General features: G+C 45.1%; 1 protein-coding gene across 4 annotated transcripts in view; it reads left to right on the forward strand.

Moving 5' to 3' along the window:
- The window catches only part of LOC128878833 (probable JmjC domain-containing histone demethylation protein 2C), a 257,594-nt gene that overhangs the window by 44,553 nt on the left and 193,331 nt on the right, over positions 1–19,710 (forward strand). For 3 of the 4 annotated variants that reach the window (XM_054127388.1, XM_054127391.1, XM_054127390.1), the window contains exons 2-6: positions 3,120–3,377; positions 5,778–5,891; positions 11,466–11,660; positions 12,565–12,649; positions 13,448–13,536. In XM_054127388.1, the coding sequence (XP_053983363.1) occupies positions 3,120–3,377; positions 5,778–5,891; positions 11,466–11,660; positions 12,565–12,649; positions 13,448–13,536 (741 nt within the window). The remainder of the gene's footprint in view (positions 1–3,119; positions 3,378–5,777; positions 5,892–11,465; positions 11,661–12,564; positions 12,650–13,447; positions 13,537–19,710) is intronic. The other variant, XM_054127389.1, reaches the window with a different exon arrangement.

Genomic DNA, 19,710 nt, shown 5'->3' on the forward strand with positions numbered 1-19,710 from the left:
AACTGTCTACAGCGTTGAAATTTTGTCTCGAGACAATTTTGTAAACTATAGTATCTAGAAGAGTTATTTTCATTAATTAGCACTAAAAATCGTCGATGTTCCTTAGTGAAAATTTCCGTCGCCCATATATGACGTGGCGTTCGACGTGTTAAAGCTCGTGAAAATTTAATATATGACGATCTCTTATTCGAAGAAAAGAAATTTAGTCCGATCTGGATATAACCTGTTCTCAGAGAAAATAACGACGCAGTTCACCCACGCGAAGCGCAAAATAAGCGAAGGTTGAAAGGTTGAAAACGCTGAATATTCAAATCAAAACGCAAGCATTCGTATTCAGAGGACGTATCGAGTCCGTCCAGATAAACGTGGACGTCGCCTCCGCCAGCGTAATTTCGCGAGTAATGAAAACAGCGGCACGGTATTGCAATGGACGTATACTGATTAGTTTGAATATCTGCGCGTTAATTATCCGCGTCATTGTCGTCGCAATTATTCTGGTCGCCAACCTTTTCGAAATTCGGCTCGAGAAAAAACAACGGGGTAAACAATCGCGCGGAACGCACCCCGGGGGCATAAATTCGATTTCGGTGATGGAAAATTCAATCAACGGATGGAATATAAATAAAAATCCTCGCTGGCGAACATCCTGTTATTAACATTTGTATCATTTATGCCGCGCCACGGTATAACGAACGATCTCGGTCTCGCGTTAATATTTATCTAGCAATTAACTTTGAAGCATTTACACGCACATACTTTGAACGCGTGCATTTACGTTCTCTTTAATTTCTTTTCCCTCTGGTAAATACAGTTTTCAAAAAACCGTTTTGCAGAGTCACTGTCGAATCCACAGGACTGAAGTTAGTTAGAATTTGTTATTGAACGAACTGTAAAACTTGACTATTTTTGTGCAGTTTGATTACTAGTCTTCTCGACTGATTGATTAGTTTATTTTAAAACAGTAGGTAGACCAAGTCTGTTTCCTACAATGGGTCCTACAATGGCTCGGGTTCGCCAAACCCGTACTGTAGTTGTGACCAATCACAGCTGCAGCCCCTGAGGTATAATTCTCCTAATACCTTCAAGTACAGAATTACGAGGAAAGTAAATTTTTGATTAATTCCACTTTTTGGAAAACCTTAAATGTAAGTATCAAAGCGCTTTATGTAGTCACAACTTTTTATATTTATAATAACTTTCCCGAATAATAAAGATTACCATCATTAAACGACAAAATTTTGTTGTCTATTGAATAACAAATAATTTATTTCGGATCTTCATCGCATTTCTCAACGTTTTGTTTTCTGGAGTTAATCGATTCGTGCAATGAACGGCTGATATTAAAAAAAAATGCATGGTTCCATTCAATATGCAAGTGCAAGTGCAACGTGCAGTCATGAAAATATTATCCAACGGCCGTCGAAGAGTTTTGGCCTTCCAGTTGAAAAATTCGCTCCACACGCTCGCGTCGATGCCGTTTAAGTGGCCAGTTGCAAGCGCCGGCCTCTGCGACCTAGCAGCGTCCATTAATGTTGATTTATCAATTAATTGGTCGACCGTACCGGGTCACGCGTGTGCCTTTGGGTTTGCTGCACTGCGTGGGAGGGTTGCCGATTGTTTGAGACTCGAATTCGCTCGCGAAATCAAATGGACAAACGTCCGATAATTAGCTCGATCGATGACTTTCATGGCGACAAATTGCCTTTTAATTGTTCTCATAACGTGTCAAATACGACCATTTTTAATTTCTTAGTTGTGATAAAAGGATATACCTAACCCAAAGATTAGTAATACCTAATTAACACGTTTTCCATTAAGGAATTAAAATAATTCTAAAGGTAGGTTTATAATAAAAATTTGGATAGGGTTTCTGACCTTGGCGAGGTTAACAAATTAAATACCACGACAAATATGAAATTATCTAATCTTCGACAGTCTCGTTACAAAATTCCAACTTCACAGAAATTTTCACGAATTTTAGTATGGTAGCCAACGTGTCAAAAGAAACTACTAGACGAAACTAAACTTGAACTTGTAATGGGTCCAGTTTTCCAAACGATTCCTTCTTGCGTATCTAGTGGAGGGTATCGATATCGCGAAACGAAGCCGCGAAAAGACCAATCGGGTCAGTTTCATCGGGATGCTCGACACACGGTGATCGCATTTATTAGTCGACTCACAGGCCGACCTTCAATTAGCGATCGCTCGCTCGTCGGTGTTCCCTGGCGTCGAATTCATCGCGTTAACGAAGCCCCGCAGTAAACCGACCGTGAGAATTCACCGTTCCTTCCTCAATCACCCCCCGTTTAACGTCGTTGCTCCTCGCGATTTATGAATAATGGATACCAATAATCGACCAACATCAAGCGTCCGTCCAGCGTCTCATGTCGCCCGTCTTTTCTGTCGTTTCGTCGCGACGCGGCGATTTGAGGTCACGACAAGGGCGGACCATACGATTTCTTGGAAGACTGTAGACACATGACACGAGGTCGCAATGAATCTTATAGGAAAGATAAAGAAACGTAAACTGTGTGTATATGCAAAAATCAATCAATCCAGGGTCAATCACATACGTGTGCAACAATCTACATAAAGCGAAACACTATCATCAGCGAAACACATCTCTGCTTCCTATATTATACCAACTCGCCGGTCCCGACTGTAAACTCCTTCTCCGTCTATGGGGTAGGGGGAATTTGGAATAAATATTAACCGACTTGCTATGACACTGCTCGCTCCGTGGTAGGTAAACAACAACTAAGCTCTCCCCACTACTGCGCGATTCCTTTATTATTGTCTGTCATACACTACACCGACCGAGTTGCTTATTTCGAGACAATACTGTACTTTTCTAGATATTCGTATTCCAGACCAATGTTCGAATATATTTGATTATAAAAGTCGCGTCGATGTAAATCAGAAAAATTGATGTAAAAATTCAAAGAAATCAGTTTCCGTCTGTGACGTATAATCTACCGACGCAACTTTTCTCGATTTTCTGTGAAAGAAGCCACCGTTACGAAGGAGCAAAAACGCGATTCGCAGATGGTAGAAGCGCGAGGTCGCCGAACTCTTATCGCGAACAGGTCCAAAAAGTTCAACGATCGGTTTTCTTCCAGATTCTCGTAGAGTACGACGACGTAGAGTGGCAAAGAAGGGAATGGCTATCGCCGCATAGGGATTCGGTGTTCTCCTTCTTCCTGGTGGAAAAAGGATTGTCCTGGGCCGAGCGACCCGACCCCAGGCATGCCAGTCTCATCGCCATCGATCACCACAACCACGCGAATAATAACCACCACCATCACCATCATCGTATCAACGGGAAACCTCTGAGGGGCGCCACTGCTGTCGCGAACACTGTCGCCTGGCCAGCTCTGGTAAGTGTGCCTTGTCAAATTACACTGTCCAACAAATTTAAACTTTTTTTAAATTCCGCGATATCCACTAGGTGATTCTTATAGGGTTCCTCGTCCTAAATACGAATCTGAAAATGAAATTGCACCGTCACCCTTAGTTTTCGAGAAATTCGGGATTTTGTAAATACGGTCGATTTTGAGAGAAAACGTAATACTACTTGAAAACTACGAACGCTAGAAAGTTCTATTTAGTCTTAAACGATAGAGGAGTGTTTTCTAAATATGAACACATATTCCTTTAGAATTATCTGCTCCTTTGAATGCCTGTAAATGAACACCGAAGTTCAAAAAGTTGCCGACGCGAGTACTTTTCACGAAATACTTTTGTATTTTTATGAAAAGTTATTCGTCTAGGTCGAATTTACTATGCATTGTAGGTTTCTGCAAACATTTCTGAAGAAAAAAACCACCCGCGGTAAATGTTGGAACGTTTTCTAGTTCGTACAGATCCAGAAAATATTAATTTAGAACGCACGAATTCTGTTTGCCGGCGCACAGGCTTCGCTCGCTTTATATCGGTGAATCAGGGCCGTAGTTATGCGTTCTGCACAATCGTCGCCACGCGCTTGAATAATAACCATCAAATTCTCGTAACTTTGTTCAAATTCGCCAAACATTGACGAATAGAAAACCATTTTAAAGTTTAATGTTTCTACTTTTCGACACTTTAATCTTTTGTTATTTAAGTTAGTGTTTGGGGGGTAAACTCTGCTCTACAGAGATTTTTTATAGGTAGCAGTTTTCATTAAAAATTAACAACAAAATATACAATTATAGATTGAATTAATTGTTAAATAATTCAATTTAGATTTAAATAAAGTTTGCTCAATACCAAATTCGCAAAATTCGTATAATTGAAGATAGAAAAACGGGAAATTAATGATTAAAATTTCAACAGTTAACAATTGTCTCCGTTTTGTTGAGTTGCAGTATAAATGAAATATTAAAAATGAAGAATTACTTATCTGGAACATGTTAATGGAATACAAAAACCGATAGCGCGTGGCACCGATTAGGCGAATCCCGTAGCGACGGCCCTGACTGACCGAAACATAGCGAGCAATGGCCGTGCAGCGGCAAAACACCATTCATGCGTTCCGAGTTGACGTTTTGTCAAACCGTATGGATTAGAAACCGTTCCAACATTTGCCGCGGGTGGTTTTCTCTTCAGAAATGTTTGCAGAATCCTATAATGCATAGTAAATTCGACCTAGACGAATAACTCTTCATTAAAATACAAAAGTATTTCGTGATAAATTCACACATCATCATCTTTTTGAACTTCGGTGTTCATTTACAGGCATTCAAAGGAGCAGATAATTCTAAAGGAATATGTCTTCATATTCAGAAAACACTCCTCTATCTTTTAAGACTAAATAGAACTTTCTAGCGTTCGTAGTTTTCAAGTAGTACTATGTTTTCTTTAAAAATCGACCGTTTTTACAAAATCTCGTATTTCTCGAAAGCTAAGGGTGATGGAGCAATTTCACTTTCAGATTCGTATTTAGGACGAGGAACCCTATACGAATCACCTAGTGGATATCGCGAATAAAAAATCGTATTGGACAGTGTTATCAGAGGTATCGAGAAAAGAATGAGAATCAGCCATCTTTGCCTTGAGTATTTGAATCATGCGTAGCGATACACGTACACTTAGCAGAATTAGCAGAATTCTAGCATCCTATCCCTTGGAGTAATCAACAAACGTGTTCGGTCATTTGGAATATCCTCGAGTTATAAAAATCGACGTTCCAAACAAAGCAGTCGATCGGTTCGCCTCGAAAGTGTCCATTCTCGCGAGAGCGAAATAGTAATTTCAAGTTTTCCAGCGCGACGGAGTCGAATGTCCCAGGTAGTTTGCATACAAAGTGTCCGCAATCTTGGCGTCTGGAGGATCGGACGGATCCGAACGCGGTTCGTTCGGCGCAGCTGTTCCCCGTCGCGAGTTTCAATCGTAATTAGCTTCAACTTTTAATTATCTGTCAGGCCGACTTTCGAGCGGCGATAGTTGCTCTCTCGCGATTTTGATTAAGCGCCGGAAACGACGTGGAGTTAACTTGACGAGACAAATATAACGGAGGTCAGACGGTATTCGAGAAATTACGTCAATCGGAAAGGTAAAGAGCGCGTCGAGGAAGTCGTTCCCACGATTGTCGTATTCATTTATAGGATTTCTATTCTATTCTATTTCTATCAATTCTCTACCTGTTCGCTTCTTTTAACGACGCTGTCAGACTACGGTCGATTGATCGCTCTCGCGTTTCGCTTCGGATCTAATCGGAGATTCGGGACAATTTTTAGACAGAAACGCGAGAGGAACGAACGCGTTCTAATTGACGCTCGATTGAAATTCACTTGCAGGCATTCTACCCCCTGGTGGCGCGTGCCGAGTTACCGGAAGACGCGATGCCTCTCGAGTTCATGCAGGATCGAAGGTTGGACTTCGTCGACTACTCCAAGCTGAAACCGTTCACCGTGAGTATCATCGGCGCGTTTCCTTTCATCCTATAAGTGTCTACATCTTTTCCGACCTAATTCGTTAAAGCTGCATGGCTGTTATTAACATACCATAGTACCAACTAGACGCGATAGAATTCCTATCAAATTAAGAGCCACGCGAGTTCCCTCGAGCAGCCGAGGCACTTCGTAACTAGAAACTTAGCTTCGTTAGGGCAGGGAAACTTGGGAGCAAGTTCCAGGGCTGTTGACCTATCCGACAGCCCTCGGGGATTCGTTGCCGTGTCTGCGAGTAACCTTTCCTTGCCGACAGTTTGAGAGTGTGCCAATGCTTTCGAGGCTTTTTCAGAGTTGCTCATTAGCACGTGCGCGAATACTTTCTGCTGTGAAGGATACGTAATGTAATCATATTCAATACAAGCGAGAAAAACTGGTAAGATATACAGTGGGTGCAGAATATATTCGTACACCGATCAATTTCTCAAGAAACTTTTGTGTGAAGTTGTAGTTTTTTTTTTTTTTACAATCAATTCTACAGATTTTCGTAAATGTTTAGAATAGATATAAAGACTGGATAAGTGCAAGACAGGATTGACTGGATACGAGCCAAATGTAAACACAGAATGAAGTCAATAAATTACAATTCTATTATTTTGTTTCTTTCTACACCCACTGTAAACAGAATCTGGTAATCGAAGCATTCTAAAAATGTTAAAGAGGGTAAATTGTAGCCAGTACCCTTGTAAACAGAGCAGAAGAAACTAATGATCCATCTCTGTAGCTTGCTCGGACAAGCAGAACGGTGGAACGGAGGATTAATGGATGGAATTTGCGAGAATAGTAGGGAAAACGAAGAAACAAATTTTGGGAATAAGAACGAGGACCATACATCAAATTGCGATGATCGAACAAGGCGACTACCGAACACTGGGGAGACACGTGGATGCGGAAGACGTAAATGCGAGATGCAGAATGACACCGGGAGGCAACGCAACTGTCAAAACATCAAGATGGATCGAACGTTGCGCTGAGATTGTTCAGGAAAAGTTGCATCGTAAGGACAGTCGAAGCAAGCGAGATATTAAACGAAAATAAGTTACGTATAAGTTCCCATGCCATGAATGTTCTCAAAGTCTCGGGACTCTAGCAAAGGCGAATAGTAGAAGCGTAGAATGTCAAAGCAAAGGTACTTACACAGGAAATAGAGCCGAGGTTCTCGAGAAGTTTCAAGACGTACCAGACTTAAAAATTCATTTCCATTTCTACTTTGTTCAAAGCGAATCCAAGCATTTCGAAATGAATGGTTGTCGAAAGTTTGTCACCTGAATAGGCGAAGCGAACGAAGGCGGATTGACGTAAATCCTAAAATAGAGAACTTGAAAAAAGAAGAAACCGAAGAAAAGAAGTAGATGAAAAAGCGTCGATAAAGAAAAATCGCGAGAAGAAAGTTCCCATTCATAAAAACTCCTCGGCTTGGCTTCGATTTTTCTTCCTATCGCTTCTTTCTACACGTATCGCGATTCATTTTCGCGCGACTGAAATTCTGCCTCTCAGCGAACTTGTTAATGTATGGAAGCGTACCTTGAGCTAACACGGTGCCACGAAGATACCATAAAATAATTTTCAACCGATCAAGAGCTAATGTTAATTTCATGCTTAGATTACACGACACGTACATCTAATGGAACATTTAATAATGCATACAATCGATTATTCATGACGTCTTCTTGCCGAGACAGATTTGCAGGTTCGCTCACTTATTATTCAGTTTAAGCATTTATTCGAGCTCCTAAGGCCAGCTGGCGCTGCTCGGACGCTTAAAGGCTGCTCGGCAAAAAAATTCTAAAGAATTCAAAGCTCGTGTAATCCGAAACCAACAAGTTGCGTAACGACAACTTGCGATACGAAACATTTAAACGGGGACGTACGAAAGAAGTAAGAAATACAGTACAGACTGGATAAGTGCAAGACAGGATTGACTGGATAAATCCAAGATGACTATACCCGAAATTGCTTTCTTTTTTCTCAGACCTCTTTCTCTTTCACTCTCTGTCCTCTTTCTTGCACTCTTCACTCTCTTCAGTTTTTACTATAATTTCTTTTCGCGAGTATGTAAAATTAGAATGAAAATTCGTGTGTATCGAAAGGGTTGCCTTATGATGGTCTCTGGAAAACGATAAATCGATCGGTGGCTTCTCGTCGTGGCGGTAGGGGCAGTCGAACGCGGGCGAAAAAGTTTTTACGTTGAAAAGGGCGGGCGAGGCAGACGCGGATGCGAAGAATTGTTTCCAAGTAATTAAACCAGCGAAACTTTTACCGTTAAAAGTTTTGCCGGGGTTCGCGGGCGACTGTAAGTGGTTCACGTGCGGCGGGAAGTTTCGCGGAGAGCTCGGTCAGGATCAGCTGGAAACGCCAGACTTTCGTGCACCGATCTTCGCTGGTTACGCATCAAAGACAATTACCGCCGGAATTAGTTTCACTCGATGGGGGGGAGAATAGCGTGTCTCGTTCAACAGTGGTCCCCGTTCCAACGCAAACTGCTACAAACGCGATGTTGGGGTTTCGTGGCTCGGGCCAGATTCCGACGGCGTCTTCGCGTTACCGCGAGATCGATGTTCTGCTCAGCAGGAGCAAGTTCTCCGCCTGATTCGTTATTCTGATTGCTAGTCGAAGGCGTTAACGTTGCTTCTAGAGACCTAATTTGGGGGACTGGAGGCTTAGAAATTACTCTCTCTTCGAAATCACTCTTGAAGCAAGAAAAACTTGTCCTGTGCAAGAAAAATGCTTCCTCGTGTAAAAGAATTTTTGGAAAAAATATATAATCGACTTCGAAAAACATTGAGACTGTGCTAGAAAGTATGAAATAATTTCTAGTCAATTTGTATGCATATCCACCAGCCCTAGATATAATTGCTTCAAAGTATGAGAAAATACAGTGAAAAGTATGAAATAATTTCTATTTAAACTGCATTCTGTAACATTAATCCTTAAATAATTTGTTAGTACATCAATCAGAGACTTGATTATTGCTGATATCCTTTTGTATTCATAAAACATTCACGAAAGTAAAAAAAAAGTTCGAGTAAAGATAACTCGTTTGTGATGAAGGTTCTTCCTGATTTGATATTTTTTGCTTTTTGTGACGAAGTCATCTAAAGTCGTTTCTCTAGGTCTGTTTCGTTCAGCGATGCCAAGACACCGCATCAATGACACTTCGTCTTGCCTTTGACCTTCTATCGAAATTTAAATAATTATATTTTACGCAATACTGAAACAGCGTTAAACTGTACCTATGTAAATTCCATAAATACGTATAAAAATTCCAAAGCGCCTTTGAATATTTCTTCAAAATTGTCACGAACTTTCTGGACAACCCAATCATTTTTCACCCCGAAAATATAACTAGGATCTCGCGGTTGTCTGGCATCCGAGAGGCCAGTGGACTGTTAATCCGGTTCTGGTGGGATGCGCGGAGCGAAAGCACGAGTGGAATCGCTTGGCGAGGGAAAAAAGGAAGTGGAGAGATCGTAGGAGTAGAGGCGGCCAGAATTGGTCAGCCGCGGCGCAGAAGAGCAACGAGTCTGCTGACCCTGAACTATAAATGCAACGGGTTCTTTCTCCCAGCCGTTTCGAGGCGCATACCTAGCTGCACGCATACCTCGGGGGTCGTGCGGACGCGCCGACACGTACGACGCCCCGGAAAGAACCGAACACGTGGAGGATTCGTTCGGTGCCCCCGTGGATGTTGGTCGGAGCCGAGCCCGAGCCGAGCCGAGCCGAGCCGCGCCGAGCGGAGGAGCCTTTGCTCTTGTTTCCCGTTGGCAGTTGCCGGTTTGGTGACTCGTGTCGAGACCGCGCGTGCACCAACATCGGCGAACGTTGGAGAACGGCCAACGCGAGGCGCCAACATATTCCCGTTCTGCCTAACGGTCCTTGGCAAACCGCGCTGAAGACGCGGCTTTTATGCTCGTCTCTGCGTCTATTTTCCCTGCCGGAGAATGTTTCTTTCTTTTCGCGGTGGCGAGGTACGTTTCAAAGGGCGAGATGTCTGAAACGTATGGAAGAAACGACGCGACGTTGGTATCGTCGATATTACGCGAAACGACGTCAGGCGAGTCGTCGGGGTGCGTTGAGGCGGGTGCTAAGTGCTCCCGACGCTTCGATAATAGCGTTATAATTGCCGTTATATTGCTACCATTATCGTGCCATCACCGTCATGCTTAGCGCCGTGATTGCGCAACGCGCCTGACGTAACGGCGCGATGATGACGTAACGAGACGCTGACGCAACGATTCGTCGCCGAGATATGCGCCGTGTAACGTCTTGGTGGGAAAATTGGTAGCGGAAAAATGGGACGAAACAACGCGTCGGAAACAACTTTATCGATCGTCGAGCTTGTGCAACGCCGCGCGGTCTTTAAAATGGCTGTCCTCGAGGGGAAAATCTATGATCTTCGTTTTCTGCTACTGAATTCTCAGCTTCTTCGAGATACTAGATCTACGAGAACCTTTAAACGAATGGTCCGAAGGCGTCAACGCACGTGACGAGTCATTTTCAAAAATTACCCTCGAGGTATTCCATAAAAATGGCATACAGTCAATCCGATAAGTATTCGTACCCTGTAACGACCCTGTTTTGGGGTCGTGAATGAACAAAGTTTAGGAAGCCCTGATCTAAATTAAACGATAGGTTTAGTATTTTCAAATAAATGCTTCATAATGCACATGTACAGAAATAGACTTTACACGTTTATACACTCGCAATAAAGATTTGTATGGTAACATTGAACCTATCGTTTAATTTAGACGAACTTCTTTGGTAGACACAGAGGGTACGAAAATTTATGGGACTGACTGTATAAGCTTCCGACCTCCCAATTACCCAGTGACCCTACACTCTTCCGCGTCGTTTATCGATGTCAATAAATCGCAAAAGGCAAAAGAAACGGCCTCGTGCTGCCGGGGATAAGATTCACTTTGTCGACGAGCCGTAGATGCGTAACGAACTACAGCCAGAGAAGAATTAATCGTCCAATTACGACGCGAGGTACCGCATCGGATATCACCTCGAGGGAGCTCGGTTTATTGGTAGAAAGTGATCAATGGGGAAGTCGAGGTCTCCGTCGCCTCCTCTTGCTACTCGGACCACAACGGATCTTCTTTTTCCGTTTTCTTCTTTTTGTCGCCTCGACTTCCCCGCGATCGCCTATCGTGACGAGTAACCTACAGACATTGCCAAAAATTGTGCAGAAATAAGGAATTGTAATCTACACTATACTGTAGAGATGAGTCCTTGAGAACCAGAATGGCCTAAGTAACATTTTCTTTTTTAAATTAGGATGTTTTATGAAACCTGATGGGATGTTTTATGAAACCAAAGCGACGTATGTTTAATTTCCTCGATCATTAAGAAATGGCAGCATAGAACTACAACGAATTTTTGGCAAATAGGTTCGATTTCGCTATATAACTCGGTACCATAATTTTGTAGATAGTCTGGTCTGGAGTAGATCTACTCTGGTTCTTATGGGCTCGATTGTACGGTAGAATCTAAGAGACTGGATGTCGTTTGACCCCGTTGTCGTTTTTGCAGCAGGACTGGGAGCTGACGAAGGGCTCGGTGCCGTGGGCGAACGCTGTCAGACGATGGGCGGAGATGCAGGACGGCCAGAGGATCCTGCTGACCACGCCGAGCGTTCTGGTTGGGTTCAGGGTCGAGGTTTATCGGGCCGAGGGCACCACGCAATGGTACACTGCCGTCATTGTTGGTTACAACGAGTCCACCAAGGTGAGACTTACTCCGCGAGCGTTGCTCTTCGCTGTCCTGCGAAGTCGAGGCAACCGAAGTATTCCGAGGCTTCGGTTGCCTCGGTTTTTCGCAGGGAAGACAATCGCGCAGACCACTTGGATCGATCCTTATCGTTCGAAGCAATTAGACGCGAATATTCGCGTTCAGAATCTTCGCGTTCAGAATCGTCGGTATCCATAACTTTCGCTTGGAACGAGAGAAAAGGATTCGATCGGGCGCCGACGAAAGACGGAGTCATTCCTTGGCCAAGTTTTGCGCAAGCTCTGGCATCGTCGATCGGTCGGGCACGTTGACAAAGAAGGCTGCCGAGATCGTGACACGGCTTAACGAGCAGCCCGTCGAACGGGGCGATCTTTAACCCTTGAATCGACGGATACGCCGCGACAGGGATCGCCAGGATCCATAAATTGCCCATGGAAACAATATGTAGACCTGAGACCTGATGTTTCAATCCGGCGTATTCCGAGAATATGGAAGACTTGCCAGAACTTGCCGGGAATAGTCGGAATTGAAAGTTCATCCTTCGCGATTTTTCCTCAGTCGTTAACAGCGAGTGAATCATTCAGGTGATCTGTTTTAAATATCTCAAACATTGTATTTAAACTCGTTCCACAATAACGGATAACGTCGGATGTAAATAAACAACGGTGATCGATGATTCGTTACCTAACACGTAGCTCGTTGCAATGCTAGAAATAGGGTACCGTGTATGGACGTGCACAGCGAAGATAGACTTTATCTATCGGTTATTCGTTAAAGTTGAAACAAATCGGTACCGAAACAGTCGCCTCGACGCGACGGTTGAAAATATAATAATTCAAACACTTCGAACGGGTGAATTTTTTCTGATTGCTGATTCACGCCGGGTACGATGCAATTTCAGGACTTGACTGTCACCGACGACACAGTTCTCGAGGATCACAACGAGGACCCCAGCTTAGTACAAATGCGACTGATTGGCGACGGAGGTGAGTCCACGAATGACCCTCGCGATGAATGCTGCCGCAACGTCGATGAATTCTCCCCGACGGATAAATAGAACGATTTTCCTCCGTCGGTGTTCCCCAGAGGACGTTCGTCTCGCCCCCCGCGACCTTCCACGAGCTTCGTTAGATTAGAGCAATAGCTCTTAACTTTATTAAGAGATACTTTTTAAAATAGAAGAGAAACTTTGATCTCGGTCATGGATGATTATAATCTTTAATAATCTTGATCTTCTTGGGCTGAGGGCCCGCAAAGATAGAATTATTAACCCTTTGCACTCGGATGTCCCCTCTGAGGGGACGTTGGAAGTCCAGAGAACTTTTGTAGAGATCAGACAAGATAAACTCTCTTGGAGCACAATATTTTCAAAAGTGTACAGTGTACACTGTAGTATTAGAATAAATGACGTGCTTTTTAGGCCACATTATTCCTATTGGCATATTCTGCAACGAAATGGCTTCGAGTGCAAAGGGTTGTCCCTTGCTACGCATCCTCTAAAACGTTACCTCGCGTACAAAACAAACACGTTCTTGGAAGGGTGTTGGAATTGGGCGGGCAGCGCACGTTCGCTGGGGATTTTTCCCGCGTTTTATTCTCAACTTTTGTTTACTAGCCAGTCTAAATTCGTGGGTTCATGCGCTCACGAGATCGCGTTAATTCCGACTCTGTTGCTATTTAAATATTCCCCCCCGCCCCGTAACTCGAAACCGATGGAATTTCGACGAGCAAAAAAGCATAGATTTTTCCCGTCTAAAGCGCGGAAAAAACTTCTCTTTCTGCAGTGGTGGAGAGCATCATGAGAGGCGAGGTCGTCGGCATGACACCGAGGAGGTCGAGGTCATCGACTGCTCTGACGCACGCGCTCGTCATGGTGAGTGAAATTCAATTCCGTTCTATTATTAAATCGCTATGTAGTTTACGATAATAAACTGCGCCTGGAGCAGTGTGTCACGCTGCCTCTTTTCGCTTCTCCGCTCTATTCGAGTCCGAAACGTTGGAAACCGATACTCGGTCGGCGAAGCGAATATTTTCACGTCGCCGAGCAAAAAGGGAGAGAGAAACGATGGGATGGCTCGCGAGAGCTCCGCCAGACCGAGAGCTAACAGCACGGAATAACCGGGAACGTGTCTTCGGCGATGATTCGCGGCGGACCGTTAGCTTGATCGGTGGCTGTCCAGGATCGTGACGTCGACTTTCGCAACCTCCATCGCCGATCGAGCGGAAGGTTCTGAGTCACGGAATCGGGAACCGCGATAACCTCGTCCAAGTAAACACGTAACCCGGGCGTTACGATAGCTTCGTGTACGTTCCGTTCCGCCGAGCTGCTCTCGAGGTTCCGCAAGCTCGGAACCCGAGGAAAATTCTAGAGAGCTGGTCGCTCCGAGGATGTAATTTATGTCGCGGAGTTTGATAGACTTTTCAAGAAAATTGATGGATCGCTCGGTCCTTCGAGTGCTGGATACTCTCGCACATGTGAAACATATGTTGTTTCGAAAGTTAATGAACCCCGTTTGAACTTAATGAGCGTAATCAAAAAATAAGGGGAAAACATCGACTCTCTTGCAACCTTTAATCCTACTTTCTTCGACGGGCATGCTGTTTCTCAGCGCATTACAAAGTGTCCCTTTAACTTCCATAGTTTATTTCTACACTGACGGAAAAATTAAAGGGACACTTCTTTAAAACGTCATATCTACGGGAGTTTTCAACCGATATTGGGGAAACTTCGCGAGGAGTAGTTTTGAAGTGTACTCTAAATGTGCGCAAAGTTGCATTGGCGAGGATTGATACGAAGGGGTTAAGTCACCCCCGTAAAGAGGGGCACGTCGAAAGACGCCACTTCTGAAGAGGCCAGGAGTGACGGAAGGGTTTGGAAAAATCAAAAAAACCTTTGGGGCGACCCTGCTCACTGCCCTCAACAAAATGCACCCCTCAAAATCCCTCTCGGGCAAACCCACCCCTCACAACACCCCACCCCCTCCAAAATCCACAATTTTTGGACTACAGTCCCGAATTTGGGCTCAATGCATTCCCTGGACTCCCCTGATCCAGGAAATGCCAACGCCCACGCCGTGGGCCGTAGAGGCACCCCTTGGAGGGATGGAACAGTTCGCCAGTTCCAAGTGGAGCGAGAGCCTGCAGCCGTACGTGGTCAGCCCACGTTAAATTGGAATACTCTTAATACTCTTTTAAATCTACTCCGATTTGACAATGAAAGCGTGATTCAAAGTATCCGAATTTTTGGGGACCTGTTAATAAAGCATTCGCGCGTCCGAATCCACAAACGGCGTTGACGTGGGGTTACTCGTTCACCTGATACACAGGCCTAAACTCGCGGGTGGGTTTTCTAAAAAAAAACGTCATTTTCGTACTTTAATGCTATCCACGCGGGGAAAAGACATCAAAACTGTGTCACTCCAATGCCTTGGACCGTATCACACGTGTTCCACGCAACGAAACATCGTTCCAACCCCTACACCTGTGGGTGGACCACCCCTAACTCTGGGCCACCCTGTTCAGCTCTAGGGGCAGTTTTCGAAACGAGCTTTAAATGACATTGATCCTTAACGTACCGAGAATAAACATGGTGAATTTCATCGCCCTTCGAGGTGTGGAAGTGCTCCCTTACGAAGGGTGTTGAAAAGTGGCGAACTGTTCCATCCCTCCAAGGGGTGCCTCTACGGCCCACGGCGTGGGCGTTGGCATTTCCTGGATCAGGGTAGTCCAGGGAATGCATTGAGCCCAAATTCGGGACTGTAGTCCAAAAATTGTGGATTTTGGAGGGGGTGGGGTGTTGTGAGGGGTGGGTTTGCTCGAGGGGGATTTTGAGGGGTGCATTTTGTTGAGGGCAGTGAGGGGGGTCGCCCCAAAGGTTTTTTTGACTTTTTCAACCCCTTCTCTCACTCCTGGCCTCTTCAGAAGTGGCGTCTTTCGACGTGCCCCTCTTTACGGGGGTGACTTAACCCCTTCGTATCGACCCTCGCCAATGCAACTTTGCGCACATTTAGAGGACACTTCAAAACTACTCCTCGCGAAGTTTCCCCAATATCGGTTGAAAACTCCCATAGATATGACATTTTAAAGAAGTGTCCCTTTAATTTTGTCCGTCAGTGTATATTCGAAGTTTGCGACGCCTAGACTCTAGCCTACCAGTGTCTAATATTCATAGAGACCACGAGTGGAGAACTCTTCCGTCCTTGAGCGACGCTACTTTCGCACCGGTAAGATAACGAGCGAGACAACTTCCAACGTATCGGACCGCGTGTTATCGCCTTATCGTCCGTTACCGTGAACCGAGGTCATCTCCTCTATCGTCTTTCGTTTTCTCCAATCGATATTAAATATCAGGTTGCGAGATAAGATTCGAATCCCCGCGACTGGGAAACCTTTAGGAAATACGTTCCACGGAGCGTCGCGGTTCAGCGCGGATCGGGCGCTTCCCTTTAACGCGGGAAATCAATAAAGTCGTATTTGCGGCACCCTCGAGCTTTCAGGAATCGGGAATAGTGTCCGTTGCTACCTTGGCGGCCGACTTCCGTTCCTCGTGAACACGATTGTCCCACCTTCTTCGTGTCCTCTTCGCTCGATTTCCTGGCGAGACGGTAATCGAACGCCATCGAAAGGACGACCATCCCAGCCGACTCTCTTTCTCTTTTATCCGCGTCTTTCTCTCCTGTCATCCTGCAATTTTAATTAATCGATCGATGCTTTGTACTCTTCCCCCGTGTTCGCTCTGGCAAGCGATCCTTAAATAAATTAGTTGGAAATCGACTCTTTGCCTTTAACGACGAGCGCGATTTTTGCCCAAACCGATTTATTAATACGCCTGCCGCGAGTCCTTTGATTCGATTCGAACTGATTTTCAAAGTTGAATCCTGTTGCATTTTATCGAGAAAGAAGACCTGCCTCGTAACCTTTCGTATCGAATCAGGCGTCATGGTCAGGCTTCGCGAGGTATATTATTTCGCGCTGTCTACATTCTACTTATTCATAGCGCGGTAAAGTCTCCTTACATGCCATGTGATGAGCATGATGGTAACCATCGCTCGTAAAACGGTATAGAAGCTTCCGCTTATCACCAGTTTATTTGTATAACGATAAACGAGGCCTAATAACAGATTATTAGTATCAGTACCACTGGTGGGAGTTCATTCTTTAACGTATACTTTATTGAGGGTTATTCGAGAGTATGGGAAAACCAGAAACCCTTGGTTTTTACATTTCCCCGAGGCAAGTGCTTGGAGTCCTCGTTTAAACTCTAGTTTTGAGCAGTTGTAAAGAGTTTTGCTCTCGGGTCCAGTTGGTGCTGGATTTGTATTATTTCTGGTGAAGTCTACTGAAGACCAGATTGCTGAAGCCATCGGACACCTTTTTATGGGTCCTTCGGTTAAAATCTGAGAAAGGAGTAATTATCCAGTCTCGTAATCGTCTGGAAACATCGGAAAATATACGAACTCCTCCGTTCAGGATTGTTACTTCTTTCTCCTTCAATTGCTATCGAGTTGAAGCGATTGTAGGAACTATCGAGGGTCATAGAGGTAACGATGAATCGTGCGATCAGTTATACAACCGAGGTTCGGATGATAATTGCGAAGTGCGTGTAGTTGTTGCGCAACGTGTACTACGTGGATGTCGTCATACGATTACATCGGCGCAGCTCGACGCGCGAGTCATCGTGCAATAAATCGCATGGTTCCCGTGCCGTCATTTCCAATTGTACGCGGAGCCAATCTCGATCTGCAGGGATAAACGAATCGCTGCCTAAAGCGTTTCTCAGTCGTTCCGTTTATCGAATAAACAAAATTAGCGAAGGCGTCGCCGATGGATGCGTCGGAGATGGTAATCAAAAGTTAGAGTAACAAGAAGTTACTCATCGGTGGCAACAAGACCGAAACGTTAACCCCGGTTGGCCTGTCCCCGGCTCGAAACTTTCTATCGTTAGCGAGTAATTCTGCTGAAAGTTTCGAATCCGACGCGGCCGGGGTTACCGGCGTCTGCAGGAAGAGTTATTCCTTCTTCGAAATTTCTTCGCCGCCCCGGGAAGAAAGTTCCACGAAGAACTCCGAATTCTCTCCATCCGTCGACCTTACAATCTCGTTAATGCGAGAGAAGCCTCCCATCCCCGTCCTCTGGTTGTTCATAAATCATTTCCTTTCCACGGCATCCATCGTTTGCCCGAGCCGCGATTACGCCGACCGATCGGAACCAGGCCCTAAAATTACTTTCTTCCGTGACCTACGGCAAACGAACGCCTCCTTCGCAAACTTGGAACCGAAAGACTCGGAGACGAGACGAAAGGTGCGTACGCGGATACCCGGATACTCGAACGAGCTCTCCTTAAGGTCGATTCAGACTATACGACACGTTCCGGCAACGACACGACAAAACATTAAAACACGCGTTTTAATGGAACTATTCACACTATTCCCGTTGACGGAATGTTCAGGACGATGTTTGTTAAGTGTGAATAGTTCCATTAAAACGCGTGTTTGAATGTTTTGTCGTGTCGTTGCCGGTCCGTGTCGTATAGTTTGAATCGACCTTTAGGCGTGGTTGAAACGACATGGTTCCGAGAACAAATTCCCCCCCGTGCCTCCATTCCTGAAGTCTGAAGATGTATCTTCAAGAACCAGCGTCGTGCTTGAACCGGTTCCTTCGCTGATAAATACGAACTTTAAGTAATCGCGAATTTCTGAATCAACAGCGTGAGACTGAGACATTTAAGTTGCTTCTTGGAGATCGGCTACGAGTTCGCGAAGAATCCTCGGCAAGTATCGATCTATCGACGATCGAGTCCGCCAGCTGCTGAATTTTCTCGGACCGAAGCCTGCGAGAAGCTGGCTCGGTGGCTGCGTGCAAAGTTCGCGGAATTCGTGACTCGCGGGATAGTTGGCCCGACAGTCCTAAGTCGGCAAGTTCCGAGCTGGCTTATACGAGTTCGAAAACTCGCCGAAAGGGATTAAGCCGGCGACTGCTCCGGCTCGTAATGGAACTTGCTCTCCAGTTTCGAGACGCTTCTTGGAAACGGCCATTAGGGCCACTTTAGAGGCTGGTCTGCGAACAAACGCTCGCCGTTCGAATATCCGTCTGAATTTCTTCTGCTCGTTTCGCGACGGTTCGCTCGAGCGGCGATATTCCAGAGATTCCGTCTCGAAGATACCGTATCGCGATCGAAAGGTAATATCTTTAATTAAACGCGATAGTTGTTGCAGGCGATAACTTCTCGAGTAGATTGGTATCTTGATGGATAACAAATTGATCGATAGAACATAGCTACACGCGCTTAGTCAACGTCGCTATCGAGTTATTAGATCCTCGATGTTTTCTCGGTCAGGAATAATAATCTGATCATTCCATTTCCCGCTACAGAATACCCGAACAATATCCCGTGAAGAAATTCGGTCCGCATTCCTGTACGCGAGAAAGGGACGAGGGAGATTGGTGGTTCCCTTTCGAGGCGTCTCGTTCCTCGTGTTTCTCATTAAATCCACGAACAGCTTTTTTAAAAAGGAGAGCCTCGCGGTTAGAAGCCGTCAATTAAATGCGTTCCCCGCTGGCGAAGGGATCTTCGAAGAACTCGCTCGAACCGGTCGCACCTGCTTTCCTAATCGAGAGAGGAAAACAAAAGGGTTCGGGTAGGAATAGGACGAGCAAGGCCGAACCGGATCGTAGACATCGGTCGGACACTCGTCTAACTCGACGATTCTCGATTGTTTGTCTAAACAAAACCTCTCTAACACGGTCAGAATTTTTCTTCAGCTTTACATCCCCCGGGGTGGCATTATTTTCCCTTCCAGAGTATAGATTCACCGGTACACCGGTCTAAAAACTCGACTTTACATTTTGTCATTCCCGATCAGTACCTTTACATGTAAAAAGAAGTTTCAAGAGCAAAGATAAATGATATCTAAAAATGATACGCATTGGAAAAAAGACCTTGGCTGGACCAGACCCCTTAACGATCCGAGCGAATAGCAGCACCGGGACCAGACGTCGCAGCGGTCCAAACTCGAAATACCATCCGTGGACAGGCCGATTCATCCGA

The sequence above is a fragment of the Hylaeus volcanicus genome, chromosome 6, assembly GCF_026283585.1.
Source record: "Hylaeus volcanicus isolate JK05 chromosome 6, UHH_iyHylVolc1.0_haploid, whole genome shotgun sequence".
NCBI lineage: Eukaryota > Metazoa > Arthropoda > Insecta > Hymenoptera > Colletidae > Hylaeus > Hylaeus volcanicus.